The following is a 20,042-nucleotide window of genomic DNA, read 5'->3' as shown; positions in this document are numbered from 1 at the left end:
TATTTAGCAGAGTACGGAAGAAAATGATACTTTTACTAGTATTTTTACCTTATAGAATTTGGCTTTCTTAGGAGGGGGTAAAGGTGACTGTGGCAAGGGCTGGGATGAAGATTTCTTGAGTCAGGAATGGGCATGGATGGGTTAGATTCCCCACGGGGACAGATTTGATTTCTGTCCCCGTTCAACTCTAGTCCAGAGCAGCATTTCCTTTGTCCTAAGTAGGGGTAGGAGCAGGGATGCATATTGAGACTCCAGAGAACTTGAACTTATGTAGTGACTGCACGCAATAATCTTTTACCTGTTACCTTCTTTTCCCCTCCAGATATTGATGACTTCATTGTGGATGATGATGGGCAGCCCTTAAAGAAGCCCAAATGGAGAAAGAAGTTCCCAGGATTTGTAGATGCGTAAGTGAAACTGTGGTGGTCTGTCTAGAGCAGTCTCCAGCATGAGCTTTTCTGTAGCAAGAGTTCATGCAGAGAAAAGCATCTGAGTCACTGTAAATAGTGACCTTGTATGTGTGTAATCCAGTGGGTTTTTCATCCTGTATTACTGCACTGGGTCTGAAGGGGTGTGATAAGGAGTTAGTGTATTCAAGGAAGAGGGACAGTTGAGTGAGAAGAGAGGGGGTGATAAAGCAATATTAAAGTTCTGAATATGTTGTATTGCAGTGCTCTGCAAGAGGCCCAGGAGATCTTTGGTGTAGACTATGACTATGGTGAATTTGAGAAATACAATGAGGATGATGAGGAGATGGAGGAAGAGTATGAATATGAGGATGAAGAGACTGAAGGGGAGACACGGGTTCGACCCAAGAAAACCACCAAGAAACGTGTTAGCCGACGCAGTATTTTTGAGATATATGAGCCCAGTGAGCTGGAGAGCAGCCACCTCACAGATCAGGACAATGAGATTCGAATGACAGATCTGCCTGAGAGGTTCCAGGTAGGTCAGGGTGTGATGAAAACTGGGTAACTGAGCATCCATGTTTACAGGCCAAGTGTTCTTATACTGTGTGCATATATTACTAAAAGAAGAAAGGAGGAAGTTTTCTGTTGGAGGAATTTCTTTTTAGAAAAGTGAGTAGTCCTTTTTTTGCTCTGTGGCTTATCTCATATGTTATTTGAATGGGTAAACTGGGCTCTGTTGGGCTTTGACCCCTAGGGTGGGACAGAGAACCCTCTCAAAACTTGATAGAGACGTTCTCTCAAACAGATCTGTTTTGTAATTAATAAAGGTGATTTAGACAGACAAATAGCTCTAGGAGTTTTCCTCCACATGTTAAAGCTTATCAAATAAAACACATACCTATGAATAACTTGTAATGGTTTGAGGTGCAACCTGAGCAATCTTATTTCCTTTTGTATAGTGACTGTTAATTTGGGTTCAGTTGTGTGTAATGTCCTTAAATAGTATAGTAAGTAAATGTGTGTCCGCTAACCTGCAGCTACGTGCAATTCCTGTGAAAAGTGCTGAAGATGATGAGTTAGAAGAAGAAGCTGACTGGATCTACAGAAATGCATTTGCAACTCCAACCATTTCTCTACAGGTAATTTCTCCTCAAGGCTCTTTTTTTTTTTTGGGGGGGGGGGGGGGGTGAGGAGAGGGCTTTCCATAGGTAACTTTAATCATTTGGGTACTTTAGTCTTGTACTTGTGTTTCAGTGGTTGGATTTTAGGCCCCGAATGAAAAAATCAGAAGGGGAGAAGGTTCTTCACTAGAATTGGGTTCAGTCCTTCTTTCCATGTTCACCATTGTGCTGGGTCTCTACATTCCGAGTCAAGCGTCCCAAGAAGTTTTGATGTACCGATCAGGATCTGATCCAGTGGTTTATAAATTTAGATCAAAAGTTTATTTCTTCATCTTCTGTCAGATCAGTGGGTAATGTCCTGCCAGTAGAGTCAGCTCAGACCTGACTTCACTTCCCTTAGTATTTCTTCTTCAGCAGATGGTGCAGATATGTTTAGTGTAGTAGCTAAGAATGTCACTTCTGAGAAGATTATAGGCCCAGGTTCCTGGTAGAGCAAAGGCAGAGTCTGGGAGATGCTCTGGGCAACAGTCATTTTTGGAGTAGGAGTGGGGAACAGGATATTACTCCCATCTATTTTGGATTTAAGGGTGTGAATCTAGCCATTTGAGTTCCATACGTCCAGATGCGCACTGCTAAAATCACCAAGCATGTTTCCAACAGAGTTCTTGTAGCATTAGATATCAAGGAGGTGTACCTACATATTTCAATTTGGGAGCCACATCAAAGGTTCCTATGATTCGCTGTCCTGGATTGCCACTTCAGTTTCAATTTCTTCCTTTTGAACTATCCACATCTGCCCCCCCCCCCCCCCCACCACAATCTTCTCCAAATAAATGATGATGGCAGCAGCTCTTTACAAAGAGGGAATTCTGGTCCATCTGTATTAAGATGATTTGCTCATGAGAGCAAAATCCAGAGTTGGAGATTCATCAGGCTACTGCTCAAGTAGTTTGGATGTTGCAATCTCTTTTTTAATTTTTTTATTTTATTTTATTTATTGAAGTTTTTAAACAATTGCATATTGACAACATCCTCATAACAGTCATTTCCTCCACGACCCTCCAGACCGGTCAAGACGCATGGGTTATGTCCTCCTACCAGCAGAGGGAGACTGAGAAACACTGAACTTTTGAATACTGTATATATAACCTGTGCAGTACATTCACTAGCCAGTATTTTCTCAGTCTCAGCAGAGGTAGATGGACAGCCTGTGCAGTCTTCAATAGTCTGGTGAGGTAGTTTGATTATACAGTTAAGGGGGTTTTCTCCTCTTATTCCCATATTTATTGGTTTGGAGTGTTCCCTGTACGTGGTATAAAAAAAAAAAAAAAAAAAAAAAAGTGCTTCGGGGCCCTGGGTCCGGTGGGGCCCAGTTTTTCCCCCTGGGGTGTTACACCTGTTTTCAGGTCCCTCCCCCTGTGCTGCTCTCTTTGGAGACGCTGGCAGCTTGTGCCTCGGCTGCTTTCTATGATTGTAGCCTTGAGAGCCCCCACTTTTCAGCTGCCAAAAAGAAATTGAGAATATCTCTTTAAGAGCCGTCTGCAGCTTTGTTGGTAATATCTCTTTAAGAGCCGTCTGCAGTCTTGTTTTACATAGGAACGGACGAAAGGTCCGTTGCTATTAATAACGAGAGAGAGAGAGAGAGCAGAGCGGATAATTGTGGGGAAAGCTGGGAGACAGAGTGTTTGCATCGGTCAGCGCTTTGAAGTAATGGCGGGCAAACTTCTCCGCTGTCGCGCGTGTTCGCGCCGAGGTGTAGAGGCGCCGGGAGGTCAGTGCCGCTTGTGCGGCGAACCGAAGCAGGCCTCGCCGGTGGCGGCACCCCCGGTTTTAATAGCGGAGGCCCCAGCTAGTTCGGGGGTGTCGGGAGTAGCGGCAGCGTCGGCAGGGCCGGTTCCGACGAGTTCAGTTTTGGCGGGAACGTCCGCCATTTTGGATTCCGCGCGTCCCGCGGAATCAGCTGTTTTTGGCCCTGCTGCTCCCGGATCGGCTCCAAAGGTAGCGTCGGAGGGTCCAGGAGGCGTTGGGTTTCCTCCGGATTTTGTATGGACCCTGTTTCAAGCCTGGAAGGCGGGACCCCCACCTTTGGGGGAGGGGGCTAGTGCGACTCTGGCTAAGAAGCCTCGCTTTGAGTGGGACGACGAGGAGGCCTTCTCCCCTGTAGGATCGGAAGGTGTTTTGAGTGATATCGCGGATCCTGAGGGGTTTGAGGGTCCTCAGGATCAGGAGTTGGTGGTCCCTGGAGAGGATCCTTCTGTAGTAAGAATTTTTCACAGGGAGGAGCTTGCGGAGCTCATTGAGCAGGTCTCTTCCACCCTTAAGTTTGAACAGCCAGAGGCGGTTTTGGGGGAGGCTAGGCAGGTGGACCCCTTGGTTAAGGGGATTCAGCGGCAGGCTAGGTCTTTTCCCATGAATAAGGACATCCGGGATATGGTGTTTCAAGAGTGGCATTCGCCGGATTCTCCCTGTAAAGTGTCTAAAGCGATGTCGAGGCTGTACCCACTCCCACAGGAAGATAGGGATTCCTTTAGGGCTCCCACAGTGGATGCGGTGGTGACAGCAGTGACAAAAGCCACGGCTATCCCGGTGGACGGGGGGACTGCTCTCCGGGATCCCCAGGATAGGAGGCTTGAGGCTTTCCTCAGGCGGAGTTTTGATTTGTCGGCTCTGGCCCTGCAGGCCTCAATTTGTGGGGGGCTGGTTGCGAGGGCGTGTTTCCGTTGGGCCGAGAAGCTGCTTGATGATTCGGTGGAGGTTGGGACCTCCGGGGTACAGGAATTAGCCAAATTGGAAATGGGATCCTCCTTTTTGTCTGATGCGCTTTATGATTTGCTCCGTGCCTCGGCCAAGAATATGGCTATGCTGGTGGGGGCACGGAGGGCACTGTGGTTGCGAGGTTGGGTCGCAGATGCGGCCTCCAAAGCTAAGCTTTGTTCGCTTCCCTTTAAGGGGTCCATGCTCTTTGGTGAGGATTTGGATAAGTTGGTGAAAGGTCTCAGCGATGCCAAGGCCCCTCGTCTTCCGGATTTACGGCCTAAGGCGGCGTTTAGGGGTTCTTCCTCCCGAGGTCGGTTTAAGGAGGCTCGCCGGTATAGGCCCGGGAGGACTGGTGGGGCCTTTAGAGGTCGGTTCTTCCAGCGAACACAGTCCTTTCGGGGGAATCGGCGAGGAGGCCGTGATTTCGCCGCGGGAGGACAGGTTTCGGGGCGTAATTCACAATGAAGGTGTGCGGGTCCAGGCCCTGTTTCGGGTAGGGGCTCGGCTGAGTCAGTTTTACCAGGACTGGGCCCAAATCACATCGGATCAGTGGGTGCTCGAAGTGGTGCGAGACGGGTACGCTCTGGAGTTCGACGGCTCGCCTCCCGAAAGGTTCCTGGAGTCCCCTTGTCATTCGAGGCTCAAGCGGGCGGCGGTGCGAGACACGTTGGCGCGGCTGATCAGTCTGGGGGCGGTAGTGCCTGTTCCAGCCGCTCAGCACCGCTTGGGCTGCTATTCAATCTATTTTGCGGTCCCAAAGAAGGAGGATGCATTTCGACCTATCTTGGATCTGAAAGCAGTCAATGCAGCTCTCAGAGTACCCTCTTTCCGCATGGAGACATTGAGGTCGGTCATTGTCGCGGTGCGGGAAGGGGAGTTTCTCACGTCTTTGGATCTGACGGAGGCTTATCTGCACATCCCCATTCGGGCCGCTCATCAGCGATTCCTGCGCTTTGCGGTTTTAGGGAAGCATTTTCAGTTTTGTGCTCTGCCTTTCGGGTTAGCTACGGCTCCTCGAACCTTTTCCAAGATCATGGTGGTAGTGGCGGCGGCCTTGCGGAAGCAGGGGGTTCTGGTGCACCCGTATCTGGACGATTGGTTGGTGCGGGCCAAGTCCCAGTCGGAGAGCGAGGAGTCCACTGCTCGAGTGGTGCAGTTTCTTCAGTCGCTGGGCTGGGTAGTGAACTTCGGCAAGAGTCACCTGGTGCCGTCACAGTCGCTGGAGTACCTGGGAGTTCTATTCGATACCAGGAACGGTCGGGTCTTCCTGCCGGGCCTTCGGATTCGCAAGTTGCAGAGTCAGATTCGGCTATTTCTGTCGGAGGCGGCTCCGACGGCCCGGGAGTATCTGCAAGTCCTGGGGTTAATGGCGGCCACCATAGAGGTAGTTCCGTGGGCCCGGGCGCATATGCGACAGTTGCAGTCAGCTCTTCTCAGTCGGTGGGCGCCTCTGTCGCAGGAGTTGGATGTACGCCTTCAGCTGCCGGTAGGCCCACGCCTCAGTCTCCAGTGGTGGTTAGACCCAGGCAATCTGAAAAAGGGAATGCCGTTGGAGGCTCCGCAGTGGGTGATTCTCGTCACAGACGCCAGTCTTCAGGGCTGGGGAGCTCATTGTCTCGGGCAGGTAGCTCAAGGGCGCTGGTCTCAGGTAGAAGCTCAGTGGTCCATCAATCGTTTGGAAACCCGGGCCATTCGTCTAGCGCTTCAGGCGTTTCAGAGTGTGCTGGTGCGGAAAGCAGTCCGGGTGTTTTGCGACAACGCCACCGCCGTGGCTTATGTCAACCGTCAGGGGGGCACAAAGAGTCAGGCGGTCGCGGAGGAGGCGGCGCTGTTGTGTCAATGGGCGGAGGCTCATCTTCTAGCGCTCTCCGCGGCACATGTGGCCGGGGTAGACAACGTGGAGGCAGATTACCTAAGCAGGCATGCTCTAGACCCCGGAGAGTGGTCGCTTCGTCGGTCGGTGTTCAATCGCATTGTGTCGGTCTGGGGTCTTCCCGTGTTGGATCTCATGGCAACGGCCCGCAATACTCAGGTTCAGAGGTTTTTCAGTCGCCGGAGAGATCCTCGAGCGGAAGGCATAGATGCGCTTCTAATGCTGTGGCCGCAGGAGTTGCTGTATGTGTTTCCCCCATGGCCGTTGGTCGGTCGGGTGATTCAGCGTATCGCTCGACACCCCGGACAAGTGATTCTGTTAGCCCCGAATTGGCCGCGTCGGCCGTGGTACGGAGATCTGGTGCGGTTGGCGATAGCGGATCCTCTGCCGTTGTCAGGTTCAGGGGTGTTGTGTCAGGGACCGATAGTTATGCCAGATCCGGATCGGTTCTCGCTTACGGCCTGGCTCTTGAGAGGCACAGGTTAAGGAGGAAAGGTTTTTCGGCCAGAGTTATCGATACGATGTTGAGTTCGCGTAAGCGGTCCACTTCGTTGGCGTATGTCCGGGTCTGGCGAGTTTTTGAGCATTGGTGTGCATGTAGGCAGGTGCTGCCCTTTCGGGCTTCGGTGACAGATGTCTTGGAGTTTTTACAGGATGGTATGGACAGGGGTTTGGCCTTGTCTTCTTTGAAGGTGCAGGTAGCGGCTTTGTCGTGTTTCCGTGGGAAGCTCCAGGGAAAGTCGTTAGCTTCTAGTCCGGATGTGGTTCGATTTTGAAGGGTGTTAAGTTACTGCGCCCGCCACGGCGGCGGATGGTACCTTCGTGGGATTTGAATCTCGTTTTGGATACTTTGGTGAGGCCGCCGTTTGAGCCTTTGGTTTCTGTTTCAGATAAGGATCTGTCCCTAAAGACGGTGTTCTTGGTGGCTATTACTTCAGCTCGGCGAGTGTCAGAACTTCAGGCTTTGTCTTGTAGAGAGCCCTTTTTGTCCTTTTCCAAGGAAAGGGTTTTGTTGCGCCCGGTGCCGTCCTTTGTGCCCAAGGTGGTCTCAGAGTTTCATGTGAATCAAGTGATTTCCTTGCCAGTTTTGGGTGACTTGGCCGGGGATGCAGAGCAGCGTCGACTGGCCAAGTTGGATGTGCGAAGAGTCTTGCGCTGTTACATTTCCAGAACTCGTCACTATAGGCTTTCTGATCGTTTGTTCATTCTCCATGGTGGGGCAAGGAAGGGCGCGGCAGCTTCCAAAGCTACGATAGCTAGATGGTTGAAGGAGTCAATTGCTTCGGCGTATTTGCTGAAGGGCCGCGTGGTCCCTAAGGAATTTTCGGCTCATTCTACCAGGAGTATGGCGGCCTCCTGGGCGGAGAGTAGTTTGATTCCTCCGGTGGATATTTGTCGAGCGGCGGTTTGGTCGTCTTTGCATTCCTTTGTTAAACATTACAGGATTGATGTGCATGCCAAGGAAGAGGCAGGGTTTGGGGCTGCGGTGTTGACCTCGGGCCTACGGGGTTCCCGCCCTTAAGATATTACTGCTTGGGTACGTCCCATGCGTCTTGACCGGTCTGGAGGGTCGTGGAGGAAGGTGAAATTAGATCTTACCTGCTAATTTTCTTTCCTCTAGACCCTCCAGACCGGTCAAGGCCCGCCCTGTCTGTACTGTAGGCCAAGAGGTCTGTACTCTGTTGTTCTTTCTTGGCAGCTGTTGAGTGTGATTTCTATGGTTTCAGACTTGGTTTGTATAAGTCTGGTCAGGTGTGACCGTGTTTGTTCGTTCACCTGTGGAAGCACACACTATCTGAAGGACACAATGAAGGATATGAAGAAAGTGTCCAATTGACAATTACCACGTACGGGGTTATTAGTTCTAGTTGGTGTTGTTGTTTTCTCTGCTTTGTCAGGGTTATACTGGCTAGTGAATGTACTGCACAGGTTATATATACAGTATTCAAAAGTTCAGTGTTTCTCAGTCTCCCTCTGCTGGTAGGAGGACATAACCCATGCGTCTTGACCGGTCTGGAGGGTCTAGAGGAAAGAAAATTAGCAGGTAAGATCTAATTTCACCATATCTCGTACAGAACGTTTAAACATCAAAAACAGAAAGCAGTGTATCCCCCCTTCATCCCCTCCCCCCCTATCCCTTACCGCAAACCCCCCTCCCCCCTTGTTACTAGTGGAGTATCATAGTGTGAAGTCTGTGTTATAGCAGTCATGATCTTGGGATAATCAATTTAGGTGCATCTAAGTCTATTCCATTTTGTAATCGCCAAAATGTTGCAATCTCTTAAATGGATCTTCATTTATGAGAAAAGCAAGCTGGGTTCCACTTAATGCATAGAATATCTTGGGCTTCAGTACATTGAAGGGGAAAGATATTCTGCCTAGATAGGTGAAGGTCCAGGCTCAGATTCAGGCTCTTACAGCAAAGGGAGTGCCACGGCTTTATATTCAGATTTTTTGTTTTCATTGCAGTGACACTTGATTTTAGCCCCTTGGGCTCTGCAGTCATTGTTACTGACTAGTTGAGTCAGTGTGATGCCAACATATTGAGATGTGTCTCCCATGGACTTCAAAAGCCAAGGCCAGTATGAGGTGATGGCTTAACTCTTGGGCCTCTTGAAAGGTGTGGGGTTCAAGACTCTCAAACGGTTAGTGGGGATGATGGACGCCACTTTTGTTTGAGAAGTTCAATGTCTGGGTCAGTGACCAATGCAACCTTGGGTTCAGGGCAAAGTAATAAGAAATTTTAAGATGGTGCCACAGCTGTGGCATATATTGGTTGATTTGGGGGAAGGGGGTCAGAATAAAGAGTACAGTGGTAGCCAAGGAAGCTTTTCTGTTTGATTGAACTGAGATGCTTCTTCAAAACAGGAATAGTCTGTATTTCCTCCTTGGCCCCTGCTGGGCTGAGTTTTGCAAAGCATAGTATTGCATGCTGGGTAGGTGGTCCTGATGGCGATGAATTGGGTCTTTAAGTCTGGAGGTACACTTTATGAGCAGGCACTCCTTGGACCTGGGAGAATGTGAACTATCCAGCTAGCATTTTCAGCTGATAGTGGACCGATGGGGTTCTCCTCTTCTGGACTTGATTGAGATGAAATGGAATGTCAAAGTGCCCAATTTCTTCAGCTGTCTGAGAGAACTGGGCTTGATGGGGGATCAGTTCCCCAGTTCAGCCTTCCCTGTATGTCTTCCCTCCTTGGCCCATGGTAGGCCACATGTTGAAAATAATTGCGTTGCACTAGGGTAGAATAATTCTTGTAGCCCCGGTTTGGCTGTGGAGGCCGTGATGTGCAAACCTGACTCAACTGCTGGACAGGGATCCTCTCTTGTCTTCAGCAGGTACAAAGCCTACTGAAGCAAGTTTTGGTGCTCATTGAGGATCCATGCCTCTTTGGTCTTAGGGCTTGGCCATTGAAAAAGGTTATTCCTTAGCGTCCCTCCGGACCGGACCAGGATTGGACTCTTGGGTTGTGCTCGCCTACCAGCAGGTGGAGACTGAGAAAAACTTGTGACTCTGGAGAGCCAATAAGAGCCCTGGTCATGTGACCCTAGCCTCAGAATTTTCTCAGTCTCCCAGCAGGTAGGAATCGAGCCCATTAGTCTCTCTCTTTATCTTTCTCTTTTAGAGGTTAATAATAAGAACAACAATGCTACCTCGTCTTCTGTGCCTAGGAATTCTCTGTTAGACGCTGGTCAGGTAGGGATTTCTTTTCCTTTCTTTCTTTTCAGCCTCTGGGGGTGTTAAACTCGGGGTGCCCCCGGGTTTCTCCCCCCTTCCTCCCCATCTCCCATACATAGCTGGGAAGGGCTACCCTTTGTTTAGAAAGGGGTATGCCTCTGGGAGAGGCAGCCACTCTAGAAAGTCCCACATTTTTAACCAGCAAGCTCAGTTGTTTATATTAAAAAAACCCATAAAAACAGACTGCTATTTTATTTCTCTTCAACACTGTAGAAGAACGAAGATATTGTTTCTGGGATAGTCTGGAGATTTGCAGCAGAGGGGTGTTTCCCTCGGAGTCTTTTTCTTCTAAAGACTTTCAGCTTCAATTCCTATTGTTCTCTCTATGTAAGGTATTCGGTGCTGCGTGTGTCTGGTTCCGCTATTCATATCTTTAAAATAATATTTTGATTGTTCCTTATGCTTTTATTCTTAGGTGGCCCCTATAGGGGATGACTGTATGTTTTGGTTTACTACTACTTACGCAGCGCTGTACAAATGAACATGAAGAGGCAGTCCCTGCTCGACAGCTTGCAATCTAAATTGGACAGACGAAACAGACTGCATTTGGACAGTCTGTTTGCCTTTTGGCGGTGCGTAGCTACTGCACAGGGAGGATTTCCTTCTTAGTATGTTTGCTTTTTCTCATCTCAGGTATCCTAAATTTTTCCTTAGGCATGGTGGCAGTCAGGCATTCATTTAGCTACACTTTCTATAAAAAAACAAAAAAAAAACAGCTGCAGTGTGGTGCAATTGTTTTTTTTTTTCAGAGCTATTTCTGTAAGATGTGTCTGTGTGTGTATATATATATGTATATATATATATAATGTATAGTAGTACTGCCACACTGGAAAAGGGCCTAGAGTCCATCGAGTCCAGCTTCCTAGCTACGAAAGCGGTCAATCCAGGCCAAGGGTGTCTGGTAAGCTTCCTAAACGTTCAGACATTCTATAGAAAACAAATCATTTATACATTTTGTTCAATTCAGTTTCCCGCGAATTGGCATCAAGCGCTCTGGGATATTTATTGATTTATTTATTTATTGCAGTTGTATTCCATGTTCCATTACATCATGCATGATGAAAATATATAGGAGATTATACATTTAGTATTGCATAAGGACCTTGGGAGTCATTAAGTGGCAAAGAAAATATACTTTTAGTGTGGCATAGGATCTTGGATGTTTCTTCTGATATCATATGAGTTTCAAGGGTATATTGTGTAACTGCAGCGGCTGGCAGTTTATCTGGACCTTCAGTCAAGTCTGCAATAAATATAGCATTGAGTTTTGGCAGATAGGTTGAGCGGGGTTTTGCCATCCCTTATACATGAAGATCAATCAGGTTTTATCAGAAACAGGCAGGTAGCGGATAATATTAGGAGAACCCTCAACCTGATCTGGGGGGCTCAGAGAAGGGGAGACTCTATGACACTGCTTGCGGTGGACGCGGAAAAAGCGTTTGATAGAGTTGAATGGGAATACTTATGGGAAGTAATGATAGAAATGGGAATGGGAAGACCTTTTATAGGATGGGTGAAAAGACTATATGAACAGCCAGTGGCTAGGATTAAGGTGAATGGGGGTTGGTCAAATCTATTTGATATCCAGCGTGGAACAAGACAGGGTTGTCCACTGTCTCCGCTACTTTTTGCCATCTCTATTGAACCCTTAGCACAGCGAGTTAGAGAATTAAAAGAAGTAAGGGGGTACAAATGGGGGGGGGGGAGGGAACATAAAATTGCATTATTTGCAGATGATTTATTATTTTACATAGGGACACCCTTGTTAACAATACTGATGCTCATTCAGGAGTTGAGTTCATTTGGGAGAATGTCAGGATTTAAGGTAAATCTTGATAAGTCAGAACTGATGGGGATCACGACATCTAATCAGGAGATAGAACAACTGAAGATGAATACTGCTTTTCGTTGGACAGACTCGAACTTTAGATATCTAGGCATACAAATTCCGAGAGATCTTAACATGTTATATCAGATTAACTATGTACCATTAATTGCAGCTATTCGGAAAGATCTCAGTAAATGGAGGACAGGCTGGCTTTCATGGTGGGGCCGCATAGCGGCGGTCAAAATGAACATACTCCCAAGATTACTATTTTTATTCCAAACCTTGCCAATTTTGGTCCCTAAGGGAGAATTGCAGAAAATACAATCAGAACTGGGGGAATTTATTTGGGGAGGTCATCAAGCGCGATTATCAAGGAAAATAATGTGAGGTACAGTGGAGCAGGGGGGAAGGGGCATGCCAAATATAACATGGTACTATTGGGCAGCACAGCTCAAACAAATCGGAACTTGGAGTAAGGTAGATTTCTCCCCTGTAACACGGTTAGAGCAGATTTTTGTGCAAGAGGGAAAACTAGATGCACTGTTATGGGGATCTTTCTCAGAGGCCACTTATAGAAACTTGACATTGAACCCATTTGTTTCACATTTATTCAGACTATGGGGCAGACTTAAAAAGAAATTGAGGGGCCCGCAAGAAAGATCAACATATGCTTGGATAACTCAGGAATCAGGCTTCACAGGGGGTCAGGAGAATAAGATATTTAAAACTTGGTTTGATAAAGGATTGATTAGATTTCGGGAGCTAACAGTAGATGGAAAACTCAAAACTTTTCAAGTCTTAAGACAAGAATATGATCTGCCCGAGACCGACCACTTTGTTTATCTTCAAGTCAAAAGTTATATAATAAAGGAACATTGGCATAAAGGGGACTGGTTAGAGAATGAAAAATTTGAGAATTTGTGGGGGGCAATCACTGAGGGAAGTAAGGGAATCTCAAAGCTATATGAACACATTAGGGGTACAAGATTTACAAAATTACCATATATGAAAACCTGGGAGCAAGACCGCAAAACTGAGTTTAGTGAGAATGAATGGAAAAGAATGTGTCTGGAAGTTAAAAAAGCTTCAGTATGGGGGGATAAAAATGGAGCGTGGGTAGGTCGAAAAGAGAACTATGCACTTATACATGTAAATGTTTAACTTTGGAGGTATATTGTTCTACGAGGAATGTAACGTGTTCAGTATTTTGAGGTGTTATGCTTGTAAAGCTCTCAATAAAAACTTTAAAGTAAAAAAAAAAAAAAAGCTTCAGTATGCGTACTAGTTAAGAAAAATGCCTATAAGATAATGAGCCGTTGGTACTACACCCCAGACAGAATAAAAGTAATGTACCCTGAAGCTACGGATATATGCTGGCGATGTGAGAGAGAGAAGGGAACATACTTTCATATATGGTGGGAATGCTCGCTTATAAAGGGGTATTGGGTGCTAATCACAGGACTCATAACTCTAGCGATTGGAGTTCAATTTCCATGTGATCCCAAATGGTGTTTACTTGGCTATGGGAACAAAGGGAGAAAGAAATGGCAATGTAGAATAAAAAGGATATGCCTAGCAGCAGCAAAAACAAACATAGCAATAAAATGGAAATAGAAGACAGGTCCCACGGAGCAGGACTGGAAGGAAAAACTAAGATTAATGATAGGTTTGGAAAAATTGACAGATACACGTCAGGGAAAACATAAACCACAAGCAGAAGAATGGATACAGCTGGGGAAAATACTGGGTGGAGGTGTAGGGGAATAGGTACATCCACTCATAGGGGGATAGGGAAGGGAGGTGGGGCTGCGGAAGTTGCAAAGAGAGTGGGGGTAAGGGGAAGGGCAGGGGGAAGGGAGGGCAGGGGGGAGAATGGGGAAGGGGACAAAACACAAAATGGATGTTGACATAGCTTGTTTGTTGAGGATTTTGAAAATGTTCAAGAGACTAAGTCTCTCTGTGATTGTTATTTAGACTGTACAATAAAAATCTTTAAATTAAAAAAAAAAAAAAAAGCAGAGGGGAGGAGTGATTACTAAATGTGATACATTAGGAAGGGAGGATATGAATAGAGGGTAAGAAAATAAGAGTGTGCTGTGAAAAGGAAGTGACCAGTTGCTAGTGGGGCTAAGTGATGAAATGGTGATAGGCAAAATAAGTAGAATCACCTTCATACTTAAGTGGTAAGACCTAGGTCTTTACTTTGAGAACATAGTTTTCCTGCTAAATTTAGCTAGTTAGTAGGGAAACTCTGCATTGACCAGCTACATAGAAAACTTGCCTGAAGAATGCCTTTTTGCCATGTTAAATTAGTCCATTCCAAGAATTATGGATGACAAGTTTAGTGGGTAAGTGAGAAAATGTTAAGTTCAGAAACTTACAGAGATAAAAGAAGCTATCTTTGAAAGGTAGCCAAGCCAAGTAAACTGTTTGAAAACTGACTGCACAGAAGATTTTGGTGGATAAAGACCATTTGATCCACCTAGTCTGTCAATATATATTTAATTTTTGTGGCATCCCATATTCTACTCAGTTGTTGGTCTTCTCTCTTCCTTTGTCCTTCCATTAAGATCCCTTTTTGTCTATCCCGTGGCCATGAATTCTGTTACTGTTTTGATTCATACCAAATTTTCTGGAAGTGTCTTCCAAATTTCATCATTCTGTCAACATTGTTTGGTGGCCATGTAATGTGATGATTAACTTGTTCTTTTTTATGACAAGTATGAATCTTTGTCTCTAGACCCTTAAGTCTGTTTGCATTTGTTGCCATATCTGATAATAACACATATTAATACAACTAAAATAAACAAGGTGGCAAAATAGAGAAATACAGGGGCATACATAAACTGACTTACATGGTCCACAAGCTTTCTAGTTTACTTCTTTTCATATATGCAACAATGGCAAGACTAGGAATACCAACTGCAAGTAAAACGCCAAGGATATTATGAGGCATATTTTCAAAGCACTTTGGGAGGCTAAGTTCCATAGGTTTCTATGGAACTTTTGGAGGCTAAGTGCTTTGAAAATGAGCTTGTACGTATTTCATAGATGTGGACAAACCTGTAGAATAGAAAAAATTTTATTTTTCAATTAAAAATATTTTTGCTTGAAAAAAAAAAAAATATATAGCATTGGCAGATTGTACACATTCTGTTTTTGTGTCCAGTATGCCCTTTCATAGCATCTACTATTTTTTTTCTCTTGCTTACAGACCTTATGTTCTTGTCTCATACTTTCTTACAGTCAGATACAGTCTTGTATTCTCCGCCTTCACCAGAAAGGCTATGGCACAAATTCACCACCTTTTTCCATTTATAATATTTTTCCTTTCTTTTTTTCTTTCTTTTCGTGCTCTGCTCTCTCACTCCAGAGCTTCTTTTCATTTGGAAGGGGATTTTGTTTTCACTTCCTGGGCATTTTTGCCATCACTACGTTGGGCCCAATACAGGTTATAATTACCATATTCTTCTCTATGAGGTGTGGGTCCGTATATCTCACTATGGCAGGAGAAAAGGCCATGATACGAGGATGATGGCAAGGTCCACATTACCAGTTTTATTGCCCTGCTCTTTCGCAGCGGCGCTCATGAAACAAGGCCTCCTCGTTTCATCCTTTCCTGGACGACCGGTTCATGACAGAACGTCTTATTGGCAGAGTTGTCATGTCACGCACAGGGGGGTACATTTTTCTGCTGACTCTAGGTTGGGTGGTGAATGTTGCCAGGTTTATCATTTCTTCTCTCCTTTGATTTCTCATGTGATCTCATTAGATTTCATTATATATCTCTGCTTTTCTCTCTTTGTTTAGTCAAACTGGAGCAGAGTATTCTGTCTTCTCTACATGCATCCCACTTTCTGTTTCTAGCGCCCAAGAAGGAATTTTTCTTCATTATATTTCGAGTCTCAGTAGTCTCCTTTGGCAACTTTTCACTTCTTCAATGTCATGGACATGGGAATATTTGTCTAACTCTGGGAGAGTGTTTTTTTCTTTCCCTACTGGATAGCGAGGTGGTGAGAGTCTGACGGACAATGCCTTAGCAGTAGCTTAGGTCATTTGTCAAAGTACAATGAAGAATCTACTCTTCACATGGCATGTGGTTGGATTAAAAAACAAAACAAAACGCATTGTGTGTATTTTTTTTCTCTTGGATTTCACTCTACTTTCAGGGGAAGAGACTCGCAGCTTCTGGGCTTTGTCAGCGGATAGTACCTTAATGGGATGTCCCTCTTCTACAACTTTTGTTTTCGCTTTGAACTCATGTATGCTTTGCTTAGTCTCTTGCTGCAAAGACAATGGCAGGAGTACATGTCCTCTGGCAGCAGGGATCTTACGGTCTTCTTCTCTATCTTTTTCCTCGATATTTTCTCTTGGGTTATGACTTTCTTTACATCTCTCTGATATTCTCTCACCTCTCATATATTCTCTCCTATCTGGTTATTTTTCTCGGATGGAATCCCTCAGTTGCCTATGTAGTCTTTAGAGTGCAGCACTCTGGTCTCCTGGTTGAGATTGAGCATCCTCTCTGTAGGTATGTCTCGAGAATGTGGACAAATTTTCTACATAGGTACATGTGTATTACCACACTCGGAAAAGGTCAAATGTCCCATCGAGCCCAAAGGGCACCTGCCTAGATTCCTAAACGGACAATCTTTCTATACATGTTATTCCTAGAACTGTGTAGTGGTTTATGGAATTCAATATGATAAAAGGTATTAATGAGGGTATTAACAAGTGTCTACATTGCATTTCAGTTATTCACGTTTCCTCTAGTTGGTGTTTGCGGCAAGAATTTCAGGTGATCTGCTTGCAGAGGCAGCAGCTACAGATGATTGTTCTATCTCATTTCAATTGCGCTCTGAGATATGTTTTCTCCATATTCTGTAACTGCAGCGGCTGGCACTTTATTTGCACCTTTAGTCAGCTTGGCGGCAGGGATTTAGATGCTTTCTTCTCCTGCATAGCATTTTCGGCTATGGTAATTTATTTAATTGTACTCTTGTTTTCACCTTTTTAGTTTCAGGTGATCAGGTGCTTTCTCTCTGTCAGTTTTTTCTTTCTTCCAATATGCTGTTAGGTCGGCTAGGATATCTGTAGGAGTGGTAGTTCAGTATTCCTGTTGCCATTTTTCTCAGCTGAGGTGGATTCTTGGCAGATTTTTTGTTTCAAGGCGGCTCTGCCTTTAGCTTTGCAATCTTTCTTTCAGCAGTTTTTCTCTTTCTAGAGTCTCCCTGTCCTTCGCACTGCACAGCTAGTGCGGTAGGTAGGGGACAATAGTCATCGTCGCTTGGACTTGTAGGTTTTTTTTTTTGTTTTGTAGTCATCCTATTTGGTTTGTTGGCGGCTTTTGGATCTTCAAGCTTTTGGCTTCGTATTCATCCTAGTCTGTTTTCAGGTACTCTTCCGCGTTCTCAATGCCAGTCCCTCCCGTAACATTACTGCTTTGGTACTTCCCAAGAGTCCAATCCTGGTCCGGTCCGGAGGGACGCTAAGGAAGGAGAAAGTAGACCTTACCTGCTAATTTGCTTTCCTTTAGTCCCTCCGGACCGGACCAGGCCCCTCCCATGTTTTGTCATTTTTTCAACGGAATAGTAAAATAAATAAATAGATAATTTAAAAAAACAAACAAACAATAACAAGCTTGTATATTTAGCATTTTCAGTGACCCATGCCACATCTCTAGTTGGAGTTGCGGGTGGGTTCCGTTGCTGCTATATATGTGTACGTATGTATGTATGTATCTATACAACTTTAAGGGGACCTTACCGCTTCTCTAGTGGGAGTTGCTGGTGACCTATACTTCAAGTGAGCCAAGTGAGTCATACCTCTTCTCTGGTGGGAGCTGTGGGTGAAGTATGATACAAGTGGCCTATACCACTTCTCTGGGGACAGTTGCTAGTGACCTATACTACAAGTGGGCTATACCTCTTCTCTAGTGCTGGTGAGCTAGAATATGAGTGAGCCATACCACTTCTCTGGTGAGAGTTGCTGGTGAGCTATAATACAAGTGAGCCATACCACTTCTCTGGTGAGAGTTGCTGGTGAGCTATAATACAAGTGAGCCATACAGCTTCTCTGGTGAGAGTTGCTGGTGAGCTCTAGTACTTGGCTTTGTCGAGGAATTTGTGGCTGCTAGGATTCCATACGGCAAAGAAGGTTTCTCTCTTTCTTTTCTGCTTGGTTAGTCAAATACTGAGGCTAGGGTCACATGACCAGGGCTCTTATTGGCTCTCCAGAGTCACAAGTTTTTCTCAGTCTCCACCTGCTGGTAGGCGAGCATAACCCAAGAGTCCAATCCTGGTCCGGTCCGGAGGGACTAAAGGAAAGCAAATTAGCAGGTAAGGTCTAATTTCTCCTTCTGATTCGATCATTTCTACCTTGCTTCAGGCTCAGAAACACTCTACATCATAGCATACGTGAGGTTGTGGCAGATGTCCGAGGGCTGGTTTTCTGAGCGTAGACTTTCTCGCTTCTCTGCTTAGATTATGCCAGTCCTAGGTTTTTCTCCAGGCAGGTTTTCGGAAAGGATTGATATTGGGTTTTCTAAAAGTTCAGGTTGCAGTTTTGGCCTGTTTCAGGGGTCGAGTACAGAAGACGTCTTTTGTGATTCTTGTGGGGAGTGGGTCATGTGCAGTATCCCTTTCATACTCCATGTCCAGAGTAGAACCTTAATTTAGTCCACGCTCTTCAGAAGCCTCTTTTTGAGCCACTCCGGAAGGCCACTTGATAGATCTTATGCTAAAGAACATATTACCTTCAAAATCTGCACCCTGGTCCACCAAATCTTCCACGGCCAAGTCCCAGGATACATGACAGACCTCATAGACCTACCAGTCAGAAACATAACCAGATCATCTCGAACATACCTAAACCTCCACTACCCAAACTGCAAAGGACTTAAATACAAAGCAACCTATACATCTAGCTTCTCCTACATAAGCACACAACTATGGAACGCATTGCCAAAAGCTGTGAAAACAACCTATGACCGCCTAAACTTCAGGAAATCACTAAAAACCAACCTGTTCAAAAAGGCATTCCCCACCGACCCAACATAAATGCTTACACTCTGCAACACAGCATAACCAAAGCTCGTAATGGACACTATATAACCTTTCCTCCCCTCGATCCCCCACCATTCCTCAAACACAAGTACCGTTAATCGACAACAATATCACCTTGTATATGTTTCTCTACCGGACTAGGCGAATGTACCTTTAATCTACCACAATATCACCTTGTATTTGTTCCTTTACTGGACTTGGCGAATGCCTTTACGGTACTATGTATGCCACATTGAGCCTGCAAATAGGTGGGAAAATGTGGGATACAAATGTAACAAATAAATAAAGAGAGCGTTCTTGGTGGCTGTTGCGTCTGGACGTAGGGTTTCTGAGCTTCAGGCTCTCTTTCTCCGCTTTTCGGATATTAAGGTCTCCCTGTTGACAGTTCCTTTCTTCTGAAAGTGGTATCAGCATTTCATCTCAACCAATCTGTGGAGCTTCCATCCTTTCACAGAGAGGTCGAAGAGGCTCAGTATTCTTCCTCGAATTTTCTCAGTGTGCATAGAGTCCTCATTAGGTATCTGAAAATCATGAATGAGTTTCACAAATTGGACAGACTGTTTGTGCTTTTTGTACGCAGAGGCTTGGCCTCATGGTTTCTAAGCCCACAATTGCTAGATGTCTGAAGGAGACTATCACGTCAGCTTATTTGCTTGTAGGGAAGCAGGCTTCTCGGGCTTTGTGGGCTCATTCTACAAGGTATATAGCTACATCCTGGGCCAAGATTATCTTACTGTCTCTGATCACATAAGACAGAAATGGGAGGACTATGTTTATCACAATGACAGGCACAAAGATCGCCCGGAACTGTTCTGGAATGCTGCCAAAGCAGTTCTGAGAGGAGAGGTAATTGTATATATCCATGTCAGAAATAAAAAACACACTATAGCAATACTGCAATTAGAACAGAACCTAAAGAAGGCCAAGACTCAATACATCACTCACCCAACACCAGAAACTAGGGAGAGGGTACGGGCCATTCAGGTGACACTTAAGTCCTTACTACATGAGTGCATGAGCAGATCCTTAGCTTATCAGAAATTTAGGCTTTACCGATTCGGCAATAGGCCAGGAACAATGATGACGAGACTGATCAATGCTTGGGGCTCCTGCAAACCAATAGTGGCATTGAAGGACGAGGCAGGGCAGATACAGAATAAAAGTGAGAAAATAGCAGAGATTTTCACCAAGTTCTTTGCCTCGCTATATAGCTCCTCGCGAATCCCAGAGATCAATGACATGCGAAAGGT

The 20,042-nt window shown here is 45.5% G+C and overlaps 1 protein-coding gene across 1 annotated transcript in view; it reads left to right on the top strand.

The window, feature by feature from the left end:
* The window catches only part of SUPT6H (SPT6 homolog, histone chaperone and transcription elongation factor), a 126,106-nt gene that overhangs the window by 8,251 nt on the left and 97,813 nt on the right, over positions 1–20,042 (top strand). Inside the window, exons 6-8 of the mRNA XM_030222091.1 lie at positions 323–407; positions 672–945; positions 1,448–1,549. Of these exons, the coding sequence (XP_030077951.1) occupies positions 323–407; positions 672–945; positions 1,448–1,549 (461 nt within the window). The remainder of the gene's footprint in view (positions 1–322; positions 408–671; positions 946–1,447; positions 1,550–20,042) is intronic.

Source organism: Microcaecilia unicolor, chromosome 13 (genome assembly GCF_901765095.1).
Source record: "Microcaecilia unicolor chromosome 13, aMicUni1.1, whole genome shotgun sequence".
In the NCBI taxonomy this organism is placed as follows: domain Eukaryota; kingdom Metazoa; phylum Chordata; class Amphibia; order Gymnophiona; family Siphonopidae; genus Microcaecilia; species Microcaecilia unicolor.
Note: the sequence above shows the minus strand (reverse complement) of the source record. Positions and strands in the feature narration are given on the sequence as shown.